The following is a 20738-nucleotide window of genomic DNA, read 5'->3' as shown; positions in this document are numbered from 1 at the left end:
AAAAAAGCAATATACATGACTAAAATAAATACTCTCAAAATGATGTCCATCTATTTTGTTAAATGCAGTTTTCATCTAATACTCTGAGGCACTTTTGTTTTGGCATATAAATTGGTTTGGTTCTCACGGAAATAATGGAAAAAATACAAATAACTCCCTATATTACTGCTAAAAAAAAATACTCTAAACAGATACATTAACAACTTAACAAATATTTATTGAGAAACTATGCTGTGATACCCTACACCGAATGAGAGTTGGATGGGCTCATACATAGGCCCCTAGCTCACTTTTCCATCTTTCCAAATTACTGTAAAAGCCACAAGCAGCCCTTCTGTATCTTTTCTGATTAGACTACTGTATACATCTTTAAAAGGCTGGCAAGACGCAGAGAAGCTACAACACTGGAGGAAATCAACATGTTCTTTTTGAACACTTAATATTTCCCAAACCCCAAATTCACTGACACTGGTGTTTTGATTTGAAGTAAACCAATGATACTGACATAAGAGCAACTTTTCTTTACAGAGACTTCAGAATGTGCAGGGACAAAGACACAAGAATATAAGGAATCCTGAAGGCCAAGTAGAACCAAAAAGAAAATTGGTAGACAGATGTCAAATAGAGATTTTTGCAATGAGGTTAGCTAGACTCATTACAAGCCTAAGTAAATTCAGTTTTATCACTTTCCATTAACAGATAAAAATTGATAGAATGATTACTATCAGGTCAAAACACTAGAGTTTTGCAAGAATATGAGATACAGTTCAGATACAGTTCACCTGGCCACTTTAGTTCATGCTGCTTCCACGGAGGTAAATTAGTTTTAATAGATCCCTCAAAGTCAGAGCCACCCAACAAACATTAAAAATGCATTAAGAGGTCCTACCTACTGTATAGCACAGGGAACACTACTCAATATTCTGTAATAACCTATATGGGAAAAGAATCTGAAAAAGAATAGATATATGAATATGTATAACTGAATCACTTTGCTGTACACCTGAAATTAACACAACATTGTAAATCAACTATAATATTAAAAAAAAAATCCATTAAGAGGCCCTAGATAGGTTACTAATGGGTGATCTCAATCACCATACAAATCCCAAATGAAAAAGATTGCTAGAGAGGCACTCACTGCTCTCTAAGACCCAGAGGTCTGTTCAGATCAACTTCACTCACAAGCTGTTACAAAAATAATGATGGAATGCCATGTTTTAGGGACTGTGGATATCATTACTAAACTTTAGATTAGATCACTTCAGAAACAAAAGGAATCCAACAGCCTATAGATCATTTAATTTCAAGAGGAAGACAACAATTCCTTCTAGGACACTGTGTGATTTTTTTTTTTTTTTTTAAGCAAAAATTCCTCTGGAAACATTTTCTACTGTCTTGCTACTTTACAACACAGTCCAAATAAGTCAAACTAACTTGAGGTGAATTAAAAATAAAGACGTATTAAGAAGGAGGGGGAAGGTTATAGAAAAAAGGAAATGAAAACATTTATCATCATATGGAAAAAAGTTAAGAAGATACCTGATGCCTCATATGTATAGCTCACCAGGTCACAGCAATCACTATCTAATTATGAAGGGCCCTATCTCATTAATGCCGCGAGGGCTTACAAATTTTCTTCCCTCCTATTTCAGATGTGGTTAAAGTAACAAATTTAAGATCCATTATACTTCGTGTATACAAGTGGTTTTGCAGTAGTGTTAGATATCAGTTAATTGTGTTACCAGCTTACAGTTACTATAACTAGCTCCTCAGTTACCTGGCAGCATCAAAAGAAGTGGTACTCCATAAAAATTTATTTCCCAGTTAACTGGTAAATAAGATAAAGTATGGACACTTTACATTTTTGACCATTTCAGATAAAGACGTTTCTAAAAGTTATCTGTTTCTTTTTAAACAACATAGAAGGAACATTTTGTCTTTCCTGCTTCCTCACAGTCACACACTTCTTGCTGCCACTGTGCCCAGCTCTAGCAGTTCCTTCTGGCTTTTCTTGCTGTGAGGCAGGAAACCAAATTTCCTTTATAAGCTTATAAATAAGCTCCGAAAGGGAACCTGAGAGTTGCCCTATGATAGTAGTATGTGAGCTTTAGTGTTCAACTCTTGTAATATCTACTTTGGCTGGTTAGAGAGAAGGCCTTTTGAGGTCATTTCACGAGTGTGTGTGTGTGTGTGTGTGTGTGTGTGTGTGTGTGTGTGTGTGTGTGTGTGTGTGTGTGTGTGTGTGTGTGTGTGTGTGTGTGTGTGTGTGTGTGTGTGTGTGTGTGTGTGTGTGTGTGTGTGTGTACACTATATTTTGGGCTGCCTAAATAGAAAAGTCACTATTCTTATACTTTTTTCTAGTACAGTGCCAGATCTTAGCATGGGAATTGAGTTATTTTTCTCTATGGCAAAGTTATTTTAGAAATTCCCTACCTGTGGCTTTCTGGCAAAGAGTAAGCCCACAGCTAGCTTTTAACTAGTGATACCTCCAGTAAAGAAAGTAAGAGGTCTCAGTGAAAGAAAAGAAAATCTTCACATCTTACATGATGGTTTTCTAGTACATCTTCAGACTAAATTAAACTAAATTTCCTCTGAACTAGAGAAAGAAAACATCTACTTTTGGATCTGGATGGACAGTTCTTACCCCTGTCAAATGGACAAAGGAAATTCAGTCCCATGGGATATTACAGCTTTTTGGGTTCCCTCTGGGGATACTGAAAATTAGTAAGGAAGTTATTAAAATTCTAAATGCTGCTCTAAGTCCCTAAACCCCTAATTTGGAGCTCTAAATCCCCTGGGCATGTCTGGGACAATTTCAAATCAACTAGGATTATCAAAGTCAGACAGGAAAGCAAAGAAACCCTACTATGCCCTACAGTGTGGGACTTGATTCATATACCTCTAAGTTTCTGCAATGCCTAAAGCACTGTAAAGCCTCTGACTCCAAAACACAGAGAATACCAGGTCTATAATATCCCTTCACCCCTCCAACAGCATTATTACTTAACTAAGGGCTGCCTACTTCAAATCATAACCCTAAAGATGCTTTGTTTTACATTTAGAATATACCCATAAAGCATTTCAGAAGTTTTAGAAAATCAAATCAATAATAACAAATTTTATAAACCAGAAAACCCTCCAAGTCCCTAACAACACAGGAAAACTGAGAAGTTCAGGCTTTCTCTCAACCTGTATCGTCATGTCAACCTGTCATGTATTAGAAGCAAGATGAAGAATGTATGCATCCCCTAATAAAGCCTGAAATTGCCTTCTAACAGAAGAATGAAGAGAACAGACAGAGGTGTGGCCTCATTCCATTTAGAAATTCAAAGCCACCATTAGACTAGACCTATAGAATCTGTGAAGGAAGGAAGGAAGGAAGGGAGGGAGGGAGGGCAGGAGGAATCTGTCCCCTCAGGATATTTTGGGCACCAATGGATTAGGGGAAATCTGTAGGTGATTTCAAGCGTTCATCCTAAGAAGAACTGTGGTGACCCCAAAGAATTAACTTTTGAATCTATGGTAGGTTAAGAGTTAAACCTAGGGCTTAGAAGTAACTGCAAGTTATAATCAGATATGTAGAGGAAGAAAAAAGATGACAATGGTTAACTACAATAAAACCACACAAAATATCTGACAAGCCTCTTAAAGTTAGGATGTCCTAGACACAAACACAGGCACATCACAGGCATTAGGGCCTAGGCCACTGGTGTCAGTGCCCATCTGTGCCCAGACTGTGTAACTGAATTCAAATTCAGGACACACCACTCAGGACATTTTAAACATGCAACAAAACATTCCCTTTCTTAAAAAAAAAAAGTCATAAACACAAGTGGTATTCTTAATGGCTAAAATTATCTCTCAAATAAAAGTGCACGCTCCTTTGAAGAAACTGACTTTAACCAACAGAACCTAAGTTCTTTCCATGCTTTAACTTTTATAAGAAATGCCTTATGAATATACTCTACCATGCATGTATCTGAGCTTATGTGTCACTGTAACCTTTGTTACTTATGTAAGAACATTTAATTATACATGTAAAGTGCTTAGTACAGTATCTGATATATCAAAAAGTTGACAAACATTAGTTATTATTATTACGCCATGCTTGAAAAAATTTTTGTTTCATTGAAGAAGTTCTCATCATTTTATTCTGTTGCTTAAAAACTTTCAATACCATCTCACCACCTGGCAAATTAAATACGGTACTTTCTTTTCTAGAAGCATATATTCTGAGATCACCACGAATCTTCAAAATTGAGAACTCTACTCTGCATCCTAAGATCACCACAGATCTTCAAAACTGAGAACTACACTCTTAGCATACGATTACTTACATAAACTATGATAACCCAACAGCAAATAAAGAACAAACTGACGCTCACATGGAGTCAGCCTTGTGTTGAGCCAACAAGTCACTGGGTTTAAAGGGCTGCTCTATGAGTTCAACACTTCCATTGCAAAGGGGTTAGTGCGCAAGATATTTGAGAACACTGTCTCCGCCTGGCTTTCCAGCCTTAATCCTCAACACTCCTTTATGCTACAATCACACTGCTGTCCCTTAAGCCAGCTCCGTAACTTCTCTGCCTCTATTCCTACTCAACACTTGGCCTTAGGTGACTCTGAAATGCTTCCCCACCCAACAATTTCCACGATCATTTACACTTCCTACCTATCATTTCAGGTTTATCTCAACTGCTACAACCTTCACAAATCCCTGCTCGAGGCCTTCAACCAGCCTGGTCCACCTGCCCTCAACAGTCTTAAGGAACAAAGAGTCAATTCCAGGAAGGCCCGTTAGATTTTGTAACCAGGGGCCTCTCTCTGGTGTACTCTTTCCCAAGATTCCCTATCTCCTCCTTTTTGTAGCTAGTGATGTAAGATGGAGTCAGCCTCTGGGGAAAACCACGGGTGAACCAAAGAGCCTTGGCAAGGCTTAGTCCTCCTGTTCTCTGCAAGGGAAAAGGCCCTTTCCTCCCCTTCCTTTCCTGGGGTTTGACCCTACCACCAGAATGGTAACATCAGGATGGGAACCTGAAGAAAGACGGAAGCCTTGATGGGCTTGTCAGTGGCCAGGCAAAAGGAGTTCCTAAAGTACTCACGGTCCTGCCAGCTCTGGGGTTTAGGGCCCCACATAACCGAGCTGAGTGATCAGGCCTGAAAGGCTCCTTCTCACTACAGTCCTCTGGAACCGGTAAAACTGCAGCAGTGGCTTCAGGATTCAAGATTCAAAGATCTAGGACCCTGAGTTCCAGTCAAGCCTCTTCTGCATTGTCCGAACATGAGATGTTTTCTCCTTTGGCAGTTTTTCTAACTTGCCTTTTTTAATAGTTTTTTTCATAGAAACACCCCTTACTAAACTAGAAACTAAAAGACAAGGCTTCCTTACCTTCTCCATATCCCCTACCACAGGGTGTACACTCTACTCTAAACCTGAATAGTAATCTGCAATGCATCACATGATTACACTGGGACTAGAATAAAGTTTTTTTCTTTAATACCTTTAATAAATAAAGAGAACTCTGGTCCTGGGGAGATTTGAGAAAGTTTCTGGCATCTTCCGGACTTTTGCATAATTGATAAATCCTCTGAGAAACAGGAGAAAGCCTAATTTAAAAAAGAAAAGTCAAGAATGAGTTTATAATTCCCATATTAAGTCCACTCCCCAGAAATATCCCTCCTGATAGCAACACTTCATCATTTTTCTGCTAAAAGCTATTAAAACACAACTGCCTCTAAAATTTCCAAAGGATTTCCACACCAAATTTTCCACTTCTCAATGAGAATACATAATCTCAAGAGCCAAAACAAAGTCTCTTTTGCACATTCAGAATCTAATTGGTCTAAAAAGGAAACAAAAATAAGATGGGGCCAAGCATTTACATTTGGAAGCCTCATTGAGAAGCATTATCAAAACCTACCTCCTCCCCCCTGCCCCAACTCTGGCCTCGCCCCACGGCTCCAGGGATCTTAGTTCCCCAACCAGGGATGGAACCTGCAACCTCAGCAGTGAAAGGGCGGAATCTTAACCACTGGACCACCAGGCAATTCCCAAAACCTACCTTCTGAGTTCCAAATAAGTATTCCAAGATAATATACTCTTTTTAGACAGGTTATAAACTGTTTTTCTCAAATAAAAAAAAATTCCATCCTTTCTTGCCATGGGCTTCTTTTTTTCCTGTAGACAGTACATAATGTTGTCCACTAGATGTCAGGCTCCCCTTACCTTTACAGCAATTCTCATATTCTCAACTGTATTTCTCTACTCTTAATTTTGGAGTCAGCGGGGAAGGTGACGAGCCCCCTCCAATGGTAGCTCACACACTCCTGGCCCTCCTCCTCCAGAGATGGTCCCTGAGTCTTAGACACATTTTTTTTAAACACCTTTATGGAGATATAATTTACATACCATAAAGTTTACCCATTTTATGTGTATGATTCACTGGCTTTTAGTCAGTTAAAACTATAATCCAATTTTAGAACTCTGTCGTTCCTAAAAATATCTTGTACCCACTAAGCAGCCATTCCCCATTTCCTACCCTCCTCCCATCTCCCCAGCTCTAAGCAACCACTTTCTTTTGGATACATTTTAAAATATACTCAAGTAGTAGAAGACTCTGTACTCAGATAGAAATGATTTTTGGCAGTAACCAAGAGTCATCAGCACTGAGCACAACACCATCCTGTTTGGCACCAAAATCAACAAGCCAGCTCCAGTCAAAGGATGGGTGCCATGTGGGAATATAGGTCAGTTTTGCTAGACATTTCAATTTTGAAAACTTATAAAAATTCAGGTATTTTAGATGAAAATTCTTGATTTTCATACGAAGACAACTAATAATAATAAAAAAAAAACTTCTGAAAATAACTGTGGAACATACAAACCACAACTGCAGGCTAGCTATAGCTTATGAGCTGCCAGCTTGGGAACTTTGTACAGACCTGTTCTTTGCAGGAAAAACTCAAAAAAAAAAAAAAAAAAGGTTCTCTCTGCAAGAGGTTCCAAAAATGACCCAAACTCTGGATACAAATACACTAAGTACATCCAAAGTCTCACTATTTTTTGCTTATCAGTAAGCAGTAAGATAGCAAGAATGATCAATTACAAAGTATTATAAATTCATCTCCCATGAAACTTTAATATATGAAGGAAATCAGCCCATTAAATTTCTTTAAATTATCAACGCTGTCAACAATCAACCTAAAATTATGCTTAATGACTCTTCTTTGGTCTATTCAGGATTTGCTTGGACTTTAGGCAGCTTGGGGGAAGATGAGGAGTCAGACTTTCTCTTAAAGATACAGTTTAGAGAATAAGCAAGTCAAGGAACTACTCCTCTAAAGTAACTCTCCTGTAGGTCATTTTTAAAATAAGTTTCTCAGTAATCAAGGGAGGGGGTAAAAATCGCTGTCTCTCTTTCCTTGGAATGCCAATGACCAATAGTAGAGCAGACGACGCTACTGGGGGGGTGGGGGATGGCATCATGGATGACTCGTATTTTCTAAGTAAAATTTAGGGTCAGCAATACATGGCTCTATTACCCTAGGTAAAACAGGTAGGTCTTGAATATATTAAGCACCTGTTGGGCATGGGTTCTACACTGTGCTAGCCAGACCCATTAGCAGCCCTGGAACCAAGGATCCTAATCAAGGAGACAACAAAAAGGCCTGAAACAAGAGAAATGTTAGGATAGGAGAAAATGATGTCACAGAAGCAGAGTAAGGCAATTATACCATCTTTAACAGCTACAGGATGTCCCTGCTATTGCAGAAATGACAGCAGTGATGATGGTCTGTTACCGTATCATATGTATTTTCTCTACAATGAAGAAGCCAGCAGTATTCACCACACTGCTCATTTCTTTGCTTTAAGATGTCTTGGAAGAAAAGATTTTAAAATAAAAATTTAGAGTAATAAGTATAATCTTAGACCAACAACCTGAAATGGCTGGTATATTTTTTTTAAAAAATTCCTCCCTCTCATCACAAAATAATTCTTATTCTCAACAACAGCAAACTAAAGAATTCTGGAACCCCAATTCTTACTAGACATAACTTCTGGCGGTTCTTCCAGAAGTTATGTCTAGTAAGGCTATACATTTTCTGTTTTCTACTGACAGATCCAACTGAATATAGGCCACATACACTCGTGAGGAGTTCAGCTGGTTACAATATACCTATAAGCAACTTGGGGTTGAGCTTGTGAACGCTTTGCGGCAATAACTCACAAGGGGAAAAAAGATCTATGGACTATAAAGTCATCTTATCAGTGTACCCCTCTGGCCACAAAGGAAATGTGAGAAGTGTATATGGACGGGTTAGGAGAAATTTATCACCACTAAGAGACGTTCTATGAACATGTATGTTACTCTGATGGTGACGAGCCTAATCTTTGAAATATTTTAAAAATTATACTTATTATTGCTAATATATTACTGTATAGTAAGTGAGATGAGGGTTTACTAAAAGTAATTTTACTTCTAAAATTTAACATAATCTTTCCTCTCCTTTGTCTTTGTTAAGAGCACTTACCTAAAACCAGGAACACCCACCAGAGCCAGTACTGACCATCAAAATATCCAGGGAAGTAAGTGGAAAACTGAAAAATAAAGCAAAATACTTCAGAGCACCTCAGCAGATATAATTTCACATTTTAGCTTAAGAGTTTACAAAACACAAGATTTTATCTTGTATACTAATGTTATTCATTTAGCTCTTACAAAAATTTCTAAAAAGTTAGTGAAAGTATTTTACATAGTACAGATTTGCAATGATTACGATATACGCAAATATATTTTCTTTCATGGAAAAGCAATCTTGAAATATGATAGCTTTTGGCTTTACATACGCCTTGTTTTGAAAGTGCCCAACCTGCTTGTTTTTAAAAAAAAATTTTTTTTTTTGCCCACATGTTATTTTCCCTTGTAGAAATATGTCTTGATGATAACTTTCATTTTGCTTACCCAGTGCCAAACCCAACTATCTTTTCTAATGACGCCTGATTTTGTTCCTATGCCTCCAGCCATGTCTTGACCTTGGAAACTTTTATCATGTACATCATGATAATCACATTCCTTTGCCAGGGACTAGCACATAGTATTATTCTGGCCAATGGGAACTGAGGGCTGCTGAGAAGGTTTCCTAGCTCTTAAAAAGAAAAGGAGGAGAAGAAATAGTTCCCTTTCTTCTGCTGAACACTGTTGTGTTTCTGTTGTGATGCCTGAAACTGCCTTGGCCATCTTAACCCTGCGGGTGGAGCAGCTATACCAACATGTTGACCAGACAGTCAGCTGTCCTCGATGATGTCAGTGAAACATTTAACTAACCTCCGTTTCAGGACTTATTTTCAATGGAAATAAAGTTTCCCCATTGTTTTCTAAGCCATTTTGAGCTAGGTTTTCTGTTACTCAAAAAGCCATCCTAACTAATACAAGCTGATTCATTCAATTCAGTTAAAAATTTAGTAAAAATAAAAAGGCTGGTAACTAATTTGATCTTGTTTTCTATTGGAGGCTTTAACACACTGTGGACTTCAGCACAGTTTGAGCATTAAATACAGTATTTTATTTCTTAATAACATAACAAGGTTTATAGAGAAGGAATGAAAAACCTCTTTAGGGCTTGAGTTCTTAACTTAAAGTCCATGTTTTAGGTGAGTATACATTAGCCATCTAGGAGAAAAGCCTGTAACTTTTATCAGGTTCTCAAAGGAACCTGGAATTCTAAAAATGTTAACAATTCCTTTAGAATAAATAACTTTGAAAAACTCCAATGCTCAGTCAACACCCATTAATTAGTTAATGTCAATTTATGATAAACACATTGGTTTTATATATAAAGTTAACAATGGCAGTAAACCTATCTGAAATCAGAGGACACTTTAAGAGACTAGATCTTTTATAACTTTAAATTACTTCATGCAATTCTAACTAACTGGTAACTCCTACATCACTGAAGATCTCTCTCTAATTTACCTTAGAGATAATGGCCCCTAATGGAGTAGTGCTTGTTAAACAATTAAACAGTTTTGGCTCTCCAAACATTTTGGCATAACCAATGATGCTACTGATAACCAATCCTGGAAGGGAGGAAGGATGGGAGGGAGGAAGGAGGGAGAAAAGAAGAGAGGGAAGGAGAGAAGAAAGACTAAAACTTCAGTAGCATTAATGAGAGGAATGTCTGCTTTTGATGAGATACCAGAGAGGTGACAGAGTCTTTCTTTTATTATAAAAACAACTAATTTCAGAACAAATACATGTATTATCACATTACAAACATTAAAAACAGAGAAAGCAGCCGGTGAACAAGGATAGATGCCCTTGGACCACCAATGTTCACTAGACTTGACTACAAAACTTGGGTGCATGAACCAACTGCAACTGATCTAGGTTCAACTTCATGAAACCAGAACAAAGACAAACTAAAAATCATTTTTAAATGATTCCAAAAGGCAGATGAAAAAAAAAATCAAATATTCAAAATTATTCTACTTATTGCTTCTCTACAGACTATCATTACTGGTGCACAACTTACCCTGACAATCAGGATCCACTTAATTAGAGAGAGACCAAATCCTGAAATGGCCCCATACCTTCCTGCAGCTGAAGTGGTCAGGCAAAAAGACAGGAAAAACCCAATCCAGTTAAAGAGGAATGCCACTGTAAAAGCCAAGAGGAAAAAAGAGGTCAGACATGTCCCGTTACCCAAGGAGCAAGAGTGCCCTAAGGGTGCCCTCTGTACTTGCTTCTGCTTAAATGGCTTAGCCCACCCTCCAAAACCCTTATCCCACTTCCCCAAAACATCCATCCTCTGTCTTCCTCCCAGAAGCAAACAAGAAAACAGTCTCTGAATATCAGGTGTTATATTATTACATCTACTGCTATACGCTTTCAAAAATGCCTTAATATCACCACACTGTATACTTATGACTTGTGCCCTTTACTGTATGTGTTACACCTGAGTAAATAAACATTATTTGAACATTAAATTAGTGTCCCCAAATAATCTGATTAAAGTCATTCATCTCCTGCTTCTATGAATTTTGACAGCTTATGTAACACGTCACCTCTAAAAGCACTTCATTTGCTTCACATCTTTCTAATATAGCAAATTAAAGAAATTGTTGCTCACTTCCAAGTCAGGCATATGGAAACCTAAATGCAAAATAACATCAAGGGGGAAAAATGGGGTTGACTTTGATGTATTAGAAAATAGAAGCTTGCAAAACAAAATTCATCAAAGCCATTTAATTCTTATTCCACGGTCAGGAATGAGTAGGAGGAATGCTAAGGGGGCCTTGAAGATTGCAAAAATGAAGCTTAGATCATGTAAAAATGAAGCATCCCCAAAAACTGCTTTAATTATATTTTGCATAGGTATTCACAGAAATAGAAGACAAAGAGAAAGGATATTAAGATAAAAGTGTACTAAGCTCTGAACATCTCAGTAAAAGGCATCAAATAAATATAATGTAATACATTAAATAAAATGTATTAAAATAAATATAATGTATTAAATATATGTAATAAATATAATGTATTAGCTCAACTAGTTCTTTTAATTCAGTCATATCCACTCATAATCCAAAGCACTCTGGTTTGTGGGAAGTGGCTCTGCTGTGTGTATATACTTACTGAAAAAAGTTAACATGAAAATCCCATCGTTTCCTATCCTCATCTGGTCAGGATCATCAAAATCATCCCGACCCACAAAATCCTCATCCTAAATGAAAAGAAAAGGTAAATTCACAATAAATTATTTCAAGGCAAAGGAAAAACATCAAGAAAAACAGAGAAAGGGACAAAAGTGAGTTCCAGTGAGAAAATATACTGCTTTGGCTCAATTCAAAACTAGGAGCATTAAGGCTTTAAGTATATGTTAAAATTTTCATTTGTCTTATAAGTAAAAGATATAATTTTTTCTCAGTGAAAGGAATTTTTCACTTTATAACCCAAGTTCTTTAACAATACACTTCAAAAATTATGAAGTTCACAAAGAACTATTCACTCTTCCTTTTATATATATATATATAAATATAAAGAAAAGAAATATATACATAAAGAAAAGAAAATTTTCTTACACATTTGGCTTAAATTCTAGAATATTAGTAATCCAGGGCCTGTTTAGCCCAGAATATTAGTAATCCTGGGCCTATCAAGAAGATACCACTGACTAGCTCAAGTGCTTTATGAGGCTGACTTGGGGTGGGGTGGGGTGGGGTGGAGGGGTGGAAGAAGATAGTGTAATCGTACGTGAAGAGTCTAACAGCGCTGCCCACTGCTCCATAACCATTTGTTTATATTGGTACACAGGTCTGAAACAAACTCACTTCCAATCTTGTCGGCAGATAGGATCCTTTCCATCCCAACCTGCAAACATAGTGTTGCAAGTCTAGAAGTAAGATGATCTTGACCAACAATGACACCAACATATGCAGCTTACCTTTTCAACTAATTGTAGGTATGTGTTGAGATATTGAAAAATAAACGAATATACGCTTAAAAGTAAAAGTGGTAGATTTGTACACAGTACAATGAGGGTTCCTCAAATGAAAAAAATAAATAAATAAAACTTTAGGGAGAACCAAAACTTGCCCTACACAGAAAAGGGACTGGGAAATTCATAACAAGCTGTCAACTGGTTCCCCTGGGGAATGGGAACTAAAGAAGAAGTGGCAGTGGCAGCTTCCATCTAATTTAACACCTTTCCTGTTGTTTGAAATTTATAAGAATGTGTTTGTTTTATATTTTTTAAAATACGAAATAGCTAGTATTATGAATTCATACTAGTAGGATAAATAGGCTTTGCCAAATAGAAAGTAATTCTGTTTTTTGCATAACTACTCAGAGATGTACTACAAAAATACATGGAAGTAATGCCTAATAATATTACAAATGCCTTCCAGCTGTTCTTTCTGTCCTTGGTATCTCTACTACCAGGATTCCTCCTACAAACTGTTGCCAGGTTAATGTTTCTAAAACACCATACTTGTCTTATCATACTCATGCTTAAAAACTCTGAAAGATTCTGTGTGACCTACATGTAAGTCTAAATGCCTCAGCCCAGCATTCAGAAGATTCTACAACCTACAGTTCTGGTCACAAACTCTTTGCTCAAGCAAAACCAATTACTACAACCACAGAACCTGCCTTGCACCTGGCTGATTCACATCTGCTTTCTGAGCTTTTCCTTCTGGAATGTTCTTATCCATCAAAATTCGGGGCCCACTTCAAATCCCATCTTCCCCGTGATCACAAAGTTAAAGTCACAGTTCTTAACGCTCACTGCTCTTGTGCTGTTCCTTAGATATAGGTCTTCATGGGCCTTTTCCCCAGCTGGATTTTAAGCTCTTGTATGGCAGGAGCATTGCTTTATACAAAGCCTTCCACCTATCCACTGCAAAATACATAGCACATTACATAAAAAAGTGTTCGATACATGTTGGCTGAATAAAAGAACCCCTTAAGAAGTTCTTAAATGTGTACACTTGTCAAATAAAAGTATTCTAAAGAGTTCTGTTGTTCATCAGAGCTAATCTCCTGGTCTATTTCATGGGACAGTTACCATAATCCAAGAGGTCTAGAGAGTACATACAAGGACTTTGGAGTCTAGAATATCTGGGTTTGACTCACCTATGCTACTTATTAGCTATATGACTTTAGGCAAATTATTTAATCTCTCTGGGCCTCAATTTTTGCCTTTGCAAAATAGGGATAATATAATCTCTACCTTGCAAAGTTATTGTGAAGACTGGAAACAACATACAAAATATATGTAAGCATCAAGCGCAGTACCAACCATGTTGTTTGCTTCCAATACATGGTAACTATATTAAGACTGCTTTGTCTTTAGACAGTGAGCTGCATGAGGGTTCTTAGTTTCTCCCTAGCACCTACAAGAAGTGAATGCATTTCACCAGGTAGAATCAGCCTAGACTAGGCTTATAAACTATTACTTCTGCCAAGCAGTGGTTTTAGGAGTTTCACCTCTCATAGTAAATGTGATCTGCAAACAGTCTACTATCCTAAGGCCTGAACTTCTGGGGCTTGTGTCATTGCACCGCCCAGACCGAACTTCTGTTCTTGTTCTTATCTTTTACTCTAGTTTCCTGCCAGGCCTAGGGTCTGGAGCCCTGATTGCCCCACATTTCTGGGGACTGGATCCTGCTCTCCTTTCTCTCAATATCTCACCCAGGGCCCCACCTGCATCAGCTTCAACCTGGATGAATATTTATGAAAACACAACTGTATCACTTACAGGTCTGACATCATGAACCAAGAGTGTCCAAAATTCTCCACTGGCTTTCATCACACCCCACCCCCACTCCCATGAATTAACATCAGGCCAGATGGGATCTGAATTCACTGTGCCTCCACAGATGGCATGATCTGGACTGCTGGTGGCATGGGGTTCATCTAGATGATTGTTAGAGCCCTTCTGAGTTTAATTCTATGAAGTTCCACTTATTTATTCTCTCCGTAGACTCCCTAGCAGCTATCTACCTAACACCAAAATATTAAGTGTGCAGAATCAAGGCAAAGTTGGTGTATTTCCTAAATCAGCTCCTGCTCCAAGATGTTTCAGCCATGCCAGGAGACTTGAGAAAGTGATGGTAGTAGCAGAGATATAGGGAAAATGAGCTGGTTTGACTAGTGATTTTTCTGCTCATTTGTATCTTTCACCTCATCGTTTTCAGGAAAAGATAAGTTTATTATCCCAAAAGAAAATGTATCTGCTTTTAAACACTAGCTGTACTTTTACTAATCAATTTAATCATAAGTAATATCACAAAGTGGATAATGCAAAGAACTTAATTCCCATAAACCAGCACCAAGTAACATGGTAAGTTGGACTTACTCTTCCAGGAACCAAAGGGATAGTAGCTTCAGCTTTGGTTCTCTCAGCTTCATCATAACTGGGCAGTGTGGTAGCCACATTGTAAGATGGGGGCTTTGGAAACCCAGACTCATCTTTGTAGTCAAAATATGCTGCAGAATAAAAAGGAAGTCACAATAATCTGAAGATTAGTTGAAATGAGGAAAAAGAGGATTTCCGCTAACTCTGGCAAACAAAAACCAGCCATTCCTCTAACAGTACATATAGAATAATTGAATCAAAAGGTGTTTAAAGATGAACATAAGACTGGGAATGATTTTTAAATATATCCACTTTTCAATTATTTAAATTCCACATTCACTTTGCCCTCCCAAGTGCTTTTGAACACTTTTTTTTGGCTGTTTATGTGGTGTGTTCACAAAAGGCATGTAATATTAATAATGGCATAAGGTAAAATTTAAGCTAAAAATAATTCACCTGTGTGTTTGGAAATCTGTACCATGGTGTCCTCCCATTTATAAACATGAAAATAAACTTGAAAAAAAGTTAAAAGTCATTTCTCACAGATTTTGGCTCTTTTGATTCTTTCACATTATTTTTGCCATGTATTGTTTTCTGTGACATGCCTAAGGTATAATTACAGGTTCAGTTACAGAACCATTATTTATTTGTGTGAAATCTTGCATTCCCTCTTTTTAATACTGCATCTTCATTCTCACTGACTTCTATTATAAAAGATTCAATATGTATTATTAGAAAAGATCTATTTACAAATGGATTAAATTTCTATACAATTTTTGAGAACACTTAAGAATTTTGAAAAAATTCCTATACTTCATCAAGATTAACATTTTTCTTTTCTTTTTTCTCTTTGGTTAATTATAATTAACTTCCAATTTTACTGTAGTATATTACTGAAATGATCAATCAATAGTATTCACCTCATTAACAGAAAAAAAGGAGAAAAATTCTACTGTCTTCACATGGGCAGAAAAAGCATTGATAACATACCTATTAGTAACAAAAAAACTTAGCAAATTAGGAATACTGTAAAAGAAAACTATGATTCCTTAATCTTCTCACAAATCTTTATGAAAAATCTAGAGTGAATATCATAATTAATGGTAAATTATTAAAAGCTTTCTCCCCTAAGATTAGAGAATCAGACCAAAATGGCCCACCATTACCACTTCTAATCAAACATTATCTTAGAGGTACTACTAGTTGATACAATATGGAAAGAAAAGAAAATGTAAGACATAAGGATTGGAAAAGAAGAAATCTATCCTTAATCATGGATGACATAATTACATATGTAGAAAATCCAAGAGTATCTACAAACTATTAGAATTAATATATGAATTTAGGAAAGTCTCTGAACATACAGTTAATATAAACCATCAACTATATTTTCATATGCCAGCAACAAACAGAAAATAAAATTATACACGGACCATTTATAACAGCACCAAAATACACCAAATACCTAGGAATAAATCTAATTATCTCTATATTGAAACTCACAAAATATTACTGAGAAAAATTAAAGAGCTTAATAAAAGGGAGGGATTTAACATAGACTGGAAGATGCAACATTATAAAGATGTTAATTATCTTCAAATTGATACACAGATTCAATGCCATCCCAACTAAACTTCCAGCAGAATTTTTGTTTGTTTCATCCCATTTTATGGAAATTGGCAAGCTGATTCTAAAATGTAAATGAAAATACAAAAAGTCAAGAAGTATCAAGGAAATCTTGAAGAACACAAAGGCTAAAGGACCTAATTACCAGATATCAAGATTATAAAGTTCTGGAATTAAGACAGTTAAGCACAGGCACAAAGATGAATAAATAGACCTAAGGACAGAATATTTAGTCCAGAAAACAGATACACACACACACACACACACACACACACACACACACACACACACACACACACAGTCACTTGATTTATGACAAAGGTGACATTACAGCAGTGGAAGAAGAATGGTCTTTTCAATAAATGGTGTGGGACCAAATGGATATCCATATGGAAGAACAACCTTGACCACTACCTCACACTACACAGAAAGAACAATTCCAGACGGAACGCCTATCTATCTAAATGGGAAAAATAAAATATCAAAGGTTTTAGAAGAAAATTAGGAAAATGTGTTATTGAAACTAAAGCTGCCACCTAATCCAATTCAAGAAACTTGTTTTTCTCTATGTCAAAATAACTATTTTACATACATTACACACACACATACATATATACATGCATGTATGTGTATATATTATAAAACATTGTATATATAATTTCCTTAAAAATTTCTTTTTACTTTTAAAAGTTAATTTACAAATTGAAGGGTACAATCTGAATTCGCCCATAGCCACAGTAATTCTGAATACATGAACAAAACTGATACCTACTACCTTAAGGAAAACTTTTTTTTTTTTTTTTTGGCTGTGCTGCACAGCTTGCGTGATCTTAGTTCCCCGACCAGGGAATGAGCCCAGGCCACGACAATGAAAGCCCGGAATCCTAACTACTAGGCCACCAGGAAACTCCCCTTACTACCTTAAGTTGAGGGAAATCAAGAACATTTTTATTTCCCTATTTCAACGGATTTTTAAAAAATGGGATCCATCAATATAGACACCTCACATAATTTTAAGTTTCCATGAAAAGTTTAATGACAATCTTTTCCATTTTATTTAGTACATTAAAAACAAACAAAAATCCAATATTTGTTAGACTGTCCAAATTTATACACCACAAATTAAAACAGGTAAAGTGAGTATACAAAATAGTGACTTGTGCCTTTTTTCCCCTACCAACATGTGTGCACCACTCTTATTTCTAACCATCGGCCATGTACTTGCCACTATGCCACAGTTCTGTTTCAGAGAATATGGAAGAGGTTCCATCAAAACTGGTCAATTTTCAGTAATTAAAGCAGAACTGGTTATCACAAAGATCTAATTATCAAAAGTCCTGGACTACTGCAATTTTCTTTCTTCTCCCCCATTCCTTCTAAACATGCGTGTGCAAATTATAAAGATAATCTGGCATAAGATGGGAAAATGAAAGGTTAATTAAGGATGGTTTAAACTATGAGAAACAAAATGAAAGAGTTGGGAGACTTCTAGTTTTTTTACTAAGAATTTATTAGCATAAAAGATATCTAACATACTATATTCCAGGTCATAGGTACTAGAATCAAAGAGCAAAACAACTAATGAGGAAACTACAAAAAGAACAGCAACAGAAAAAACAGGTGATCACCTGGTTCCTGAATTCCACCTCCTTTATGTTAAGAGTCTGTTGGAATGAAACTGAGTTCCATAAAAAAGCCACATTGGAATGGGGTTTTATCTGTTTTTCAGAACAGTGACTTTTTTTCACCTCAGACTACAAACTAAAAATAATGTCAAAGACTTCTTAAGGAAAGCTGAAGCAAACACAAACACCAACAAACACACAGCAGACAAAAGCCTCTGGCTAATGCATTTCAAGAGCTCAGCAGTCAGCTCACCCTGTCACCTACCTGCACTCTCTGCAGAGATGCTGCTATAAGGTGGAGGAGCGTCCCCTGCAGCTTGTTCCGGCTCTCCAGGCTCTTCTTCATTCTGCAACTAAATAAAAATTTCACATTTTAATGCCATCATAAAGCCAATTAGACAGAGGACAACCTGAAAACTGGAATAGCCTTTCTGGAAAGCTATTTTGCAATGTGTTTCAAAAGCCTTAAAATGAGCAAATCCTTTACGAAGTATTCTACTCCCAGGAGTTTATCCTAAGGAAGTAATCAGACAGAGGCAAAAAAGGTGTCATAAATGCTATTGCAGCAAAAATCTGAAACAACCTAAATACCAATCATTGGGGACTTATTAAATAAACTACAGTTCATCTCACAAAGGATTACTAAGTAACCACAAAAATGAAAATGAAGAAAATTCGATGACTTGAACAGATATTCGTGCTGTACTGTTACATGAAAAAAGCTAAGTTTACCAAACCATATGAATCATATAATTTGGTTTTGAAAGACAGATATGTGATGGAAAGCAGGTCTATAAAGATAGACATCTACAGTTTACACTGGTTATCTCAGGAGATGCAATTAGAGGGGATTTTTTCCTTGTGTATATGTACGTTCTAATTTCTTGTAATGAACATTTATCACTTAATTTTTTCTGTTAGAAAAATAATCTAATAATAACAATCTGTTAAGGCAAAGACAAATCATAGTAAAACCAAAGTTTACCATTATATCCAGTTTGTGCATAGAAATTATATCTTAAATAATTGAGATATTTACAAAAACATAAAATTCCACCTAATTCTACATATAACCTCTGTCAATACATCTTCCTCGTCCGTATCTCAGTAACTTTCTCACTAGTCAAATCTACAGCTCCAGTTACTTTAGATAACTGACATTGAAAGTGTCCTCCTGCCATTGCCAGTCTAGATAGTTTATGCAACTCATCTAGATAGTTTATGCAACTCATCTTCATAAACAAAGACATGTGATTTAATTTTTCCACTGTCACGACAGACTACAGCTCATTTAAAAGATGAACTGGCTAAGAGTCAGTCTATTGGTGGGCAGATGGGAATATGCTTCAGAGGTGATGGAAGTATTGCTACCTGATCTGGGTGTTGGTTTTGTGAATGTCAACTCCATTAATGTTTAGTAAATGTTATATAAATATATATGATTTATGCAGCTTTCTGTGTCTATATTTTACAAAGGAATTTTAAAGAAAAAACTAAAAATGTTAAAAAAAAAAGATGAAGTGGCTGAGAATGGAAGTCAATCTGTAAAGTACTAACAGAGTTATCAGTGTAACTGACTTGGGGGTCTGGGTCCCAGCTGTGTACCATCAAGATATATAGAGCCAACTGAGCCAGTTGTAAAATACAAACCCCTCTAAACCAACTGCTGCAAAGAACTCTATCTTGAAACAGAAAAAGAGAAAGCCTGACCTGTCCTAACATGAAGTAGATATTAAAGTAATATCTCAGCCTCCAATCTCTATGCTATTCAAAATCGGAAGCCAACAAACCCTTCTGATTAATACTGCAAAGCATTCAACTTCAAATGAATTCTTCTCCCAAATTTTCATCAACATCTACCATCTGGGCACATTTTTTTGAACCCTAGTTATCTAATGTTAAATCTAAGGCATTCCCAAAATAATTACATTGTAACATAAGATGAATTTTCCTTTCAAAAGAAAGGAAAGGACAAAATAGCTACAGTAAATCCAAATGTTCCTGGGAGACCAAATCAGTAAATTATTTAAATAGAGCTCCTGGGACCATGTTCACTTGGAATACTTTTAACATCATCTGTAGCTCTCTAGACAGGGTACTCTCAGCCTACTCCTATCTAACCACTCTTGTGTGCTGCAAAAAGTACAAAAAAGCAGCAAAAAAAAAAAGCTGCAAAAAGCAGCAAAAAGAGTCAGCAGCAAAAGCAGAGGCAAATACAGACTTACTTTCAAGAATGTTGCCTTAACTTACTGTAGCCAGTCATGTTCTTTATTTAAACCCAGCTTGATATTTTTTTTTCCAGCTTGATATTTTTGATTTGATAATTCTTTTATTTCCTGAGCTTGGTCAAATAATCATGTTACCTCTGCATAATTTAGGTTTTAGAAAGAAAGCATGAGAATTCTAAGAAATAAAGCATAAAGGAGTTTTAATGCCTGTATCTACAAGATAGGTTGCCTGTCTCCTAGCAACCTGGAAATGTGAAATTTGATCATTCCACACCAGGGTAACAGATAACAGAGCAAAGAAATTCCAATTGGCTCAGAAACCCCCGTTTTCTCTTTGATGAGGAAAAAAGAAACATTTCCAGATGAAAATTTTTACTCCATTAAAATTCACCACTTCAGA

The 20738-nt window shown here is 36.4% G+C and overlaps 1 protein-coding gene and 1 long non-coding RNA gene across 4 annotated transcripts in view; one reads left to right on the top strand and one right to left on the bottom strand.

The window, feature by feature from the left end:
• The window catches only part of NDFIP1 (Nedd4 family interacting protein 1), a 50566-nt gene that overhangs the window by 1652 nt on the left and 28176 nt on the right, over positions 1-20738 (bottom strand). The window contains exons 2-8 of one of the 3 annotated variants that reach the window (XR_014242005.1): positions 18376-18463; positions 14860-14990; positions 11637-11724; positions 10537-10661; positions 8536-8602; positions 7738-7880; positions 5505-5610 (exon numbers count right to left, since the gene is read on the bottom strand). Coding sequence is in view for 2 of the 3 variants with exons in the window: in XM_082382783.1 (XP_082238909.1) it covers positions 5505-5610; positions 7804-7880; positions 8536-8602; positions 10537-10661; positions 11637-11724; positions 14860-14990; positions 18376-18463 (682 nt within the window). In the remaining variant the exon portion in view is untranslated. The remainder of the gene's footprint in view (positions 1-5504; positions 5611-7737; positions 7881-8535; positions 8603-10536; positions 10662-11636; positions 11725-14859; positions 14991-18375; positions 18464-20738) is intronic. The other 2 variants (XM_082382783.1, XM_082382784.1) reach the window with 2 other exon arrangements.
• Positions 1-20738, top strand: part of LOC309624597 — a 329163-nt gene that overhangs the window by 289886 nt on the left and 18539 nt on the right. The window lies entirely within an intron of this gene.

The sequence above is a fragment of the Balaenoptera borealis genome (assembly GCF_965194805.1).
Source record: "Balaenoptera borealis genome assembly, chromosome: 2".
Lineage (NCBI taxonomy): Eukaryota > Metazoa > Chordata > Mammalia > Artiodactyla > Balaenopteridae > Balaenoptera > Balaenoptera borealis.
The sequence above is the reverse complement of the archived record's forward strand: the minus strand, read 5'-3'. Positions and strand labels throughout refer to the sequence as shown.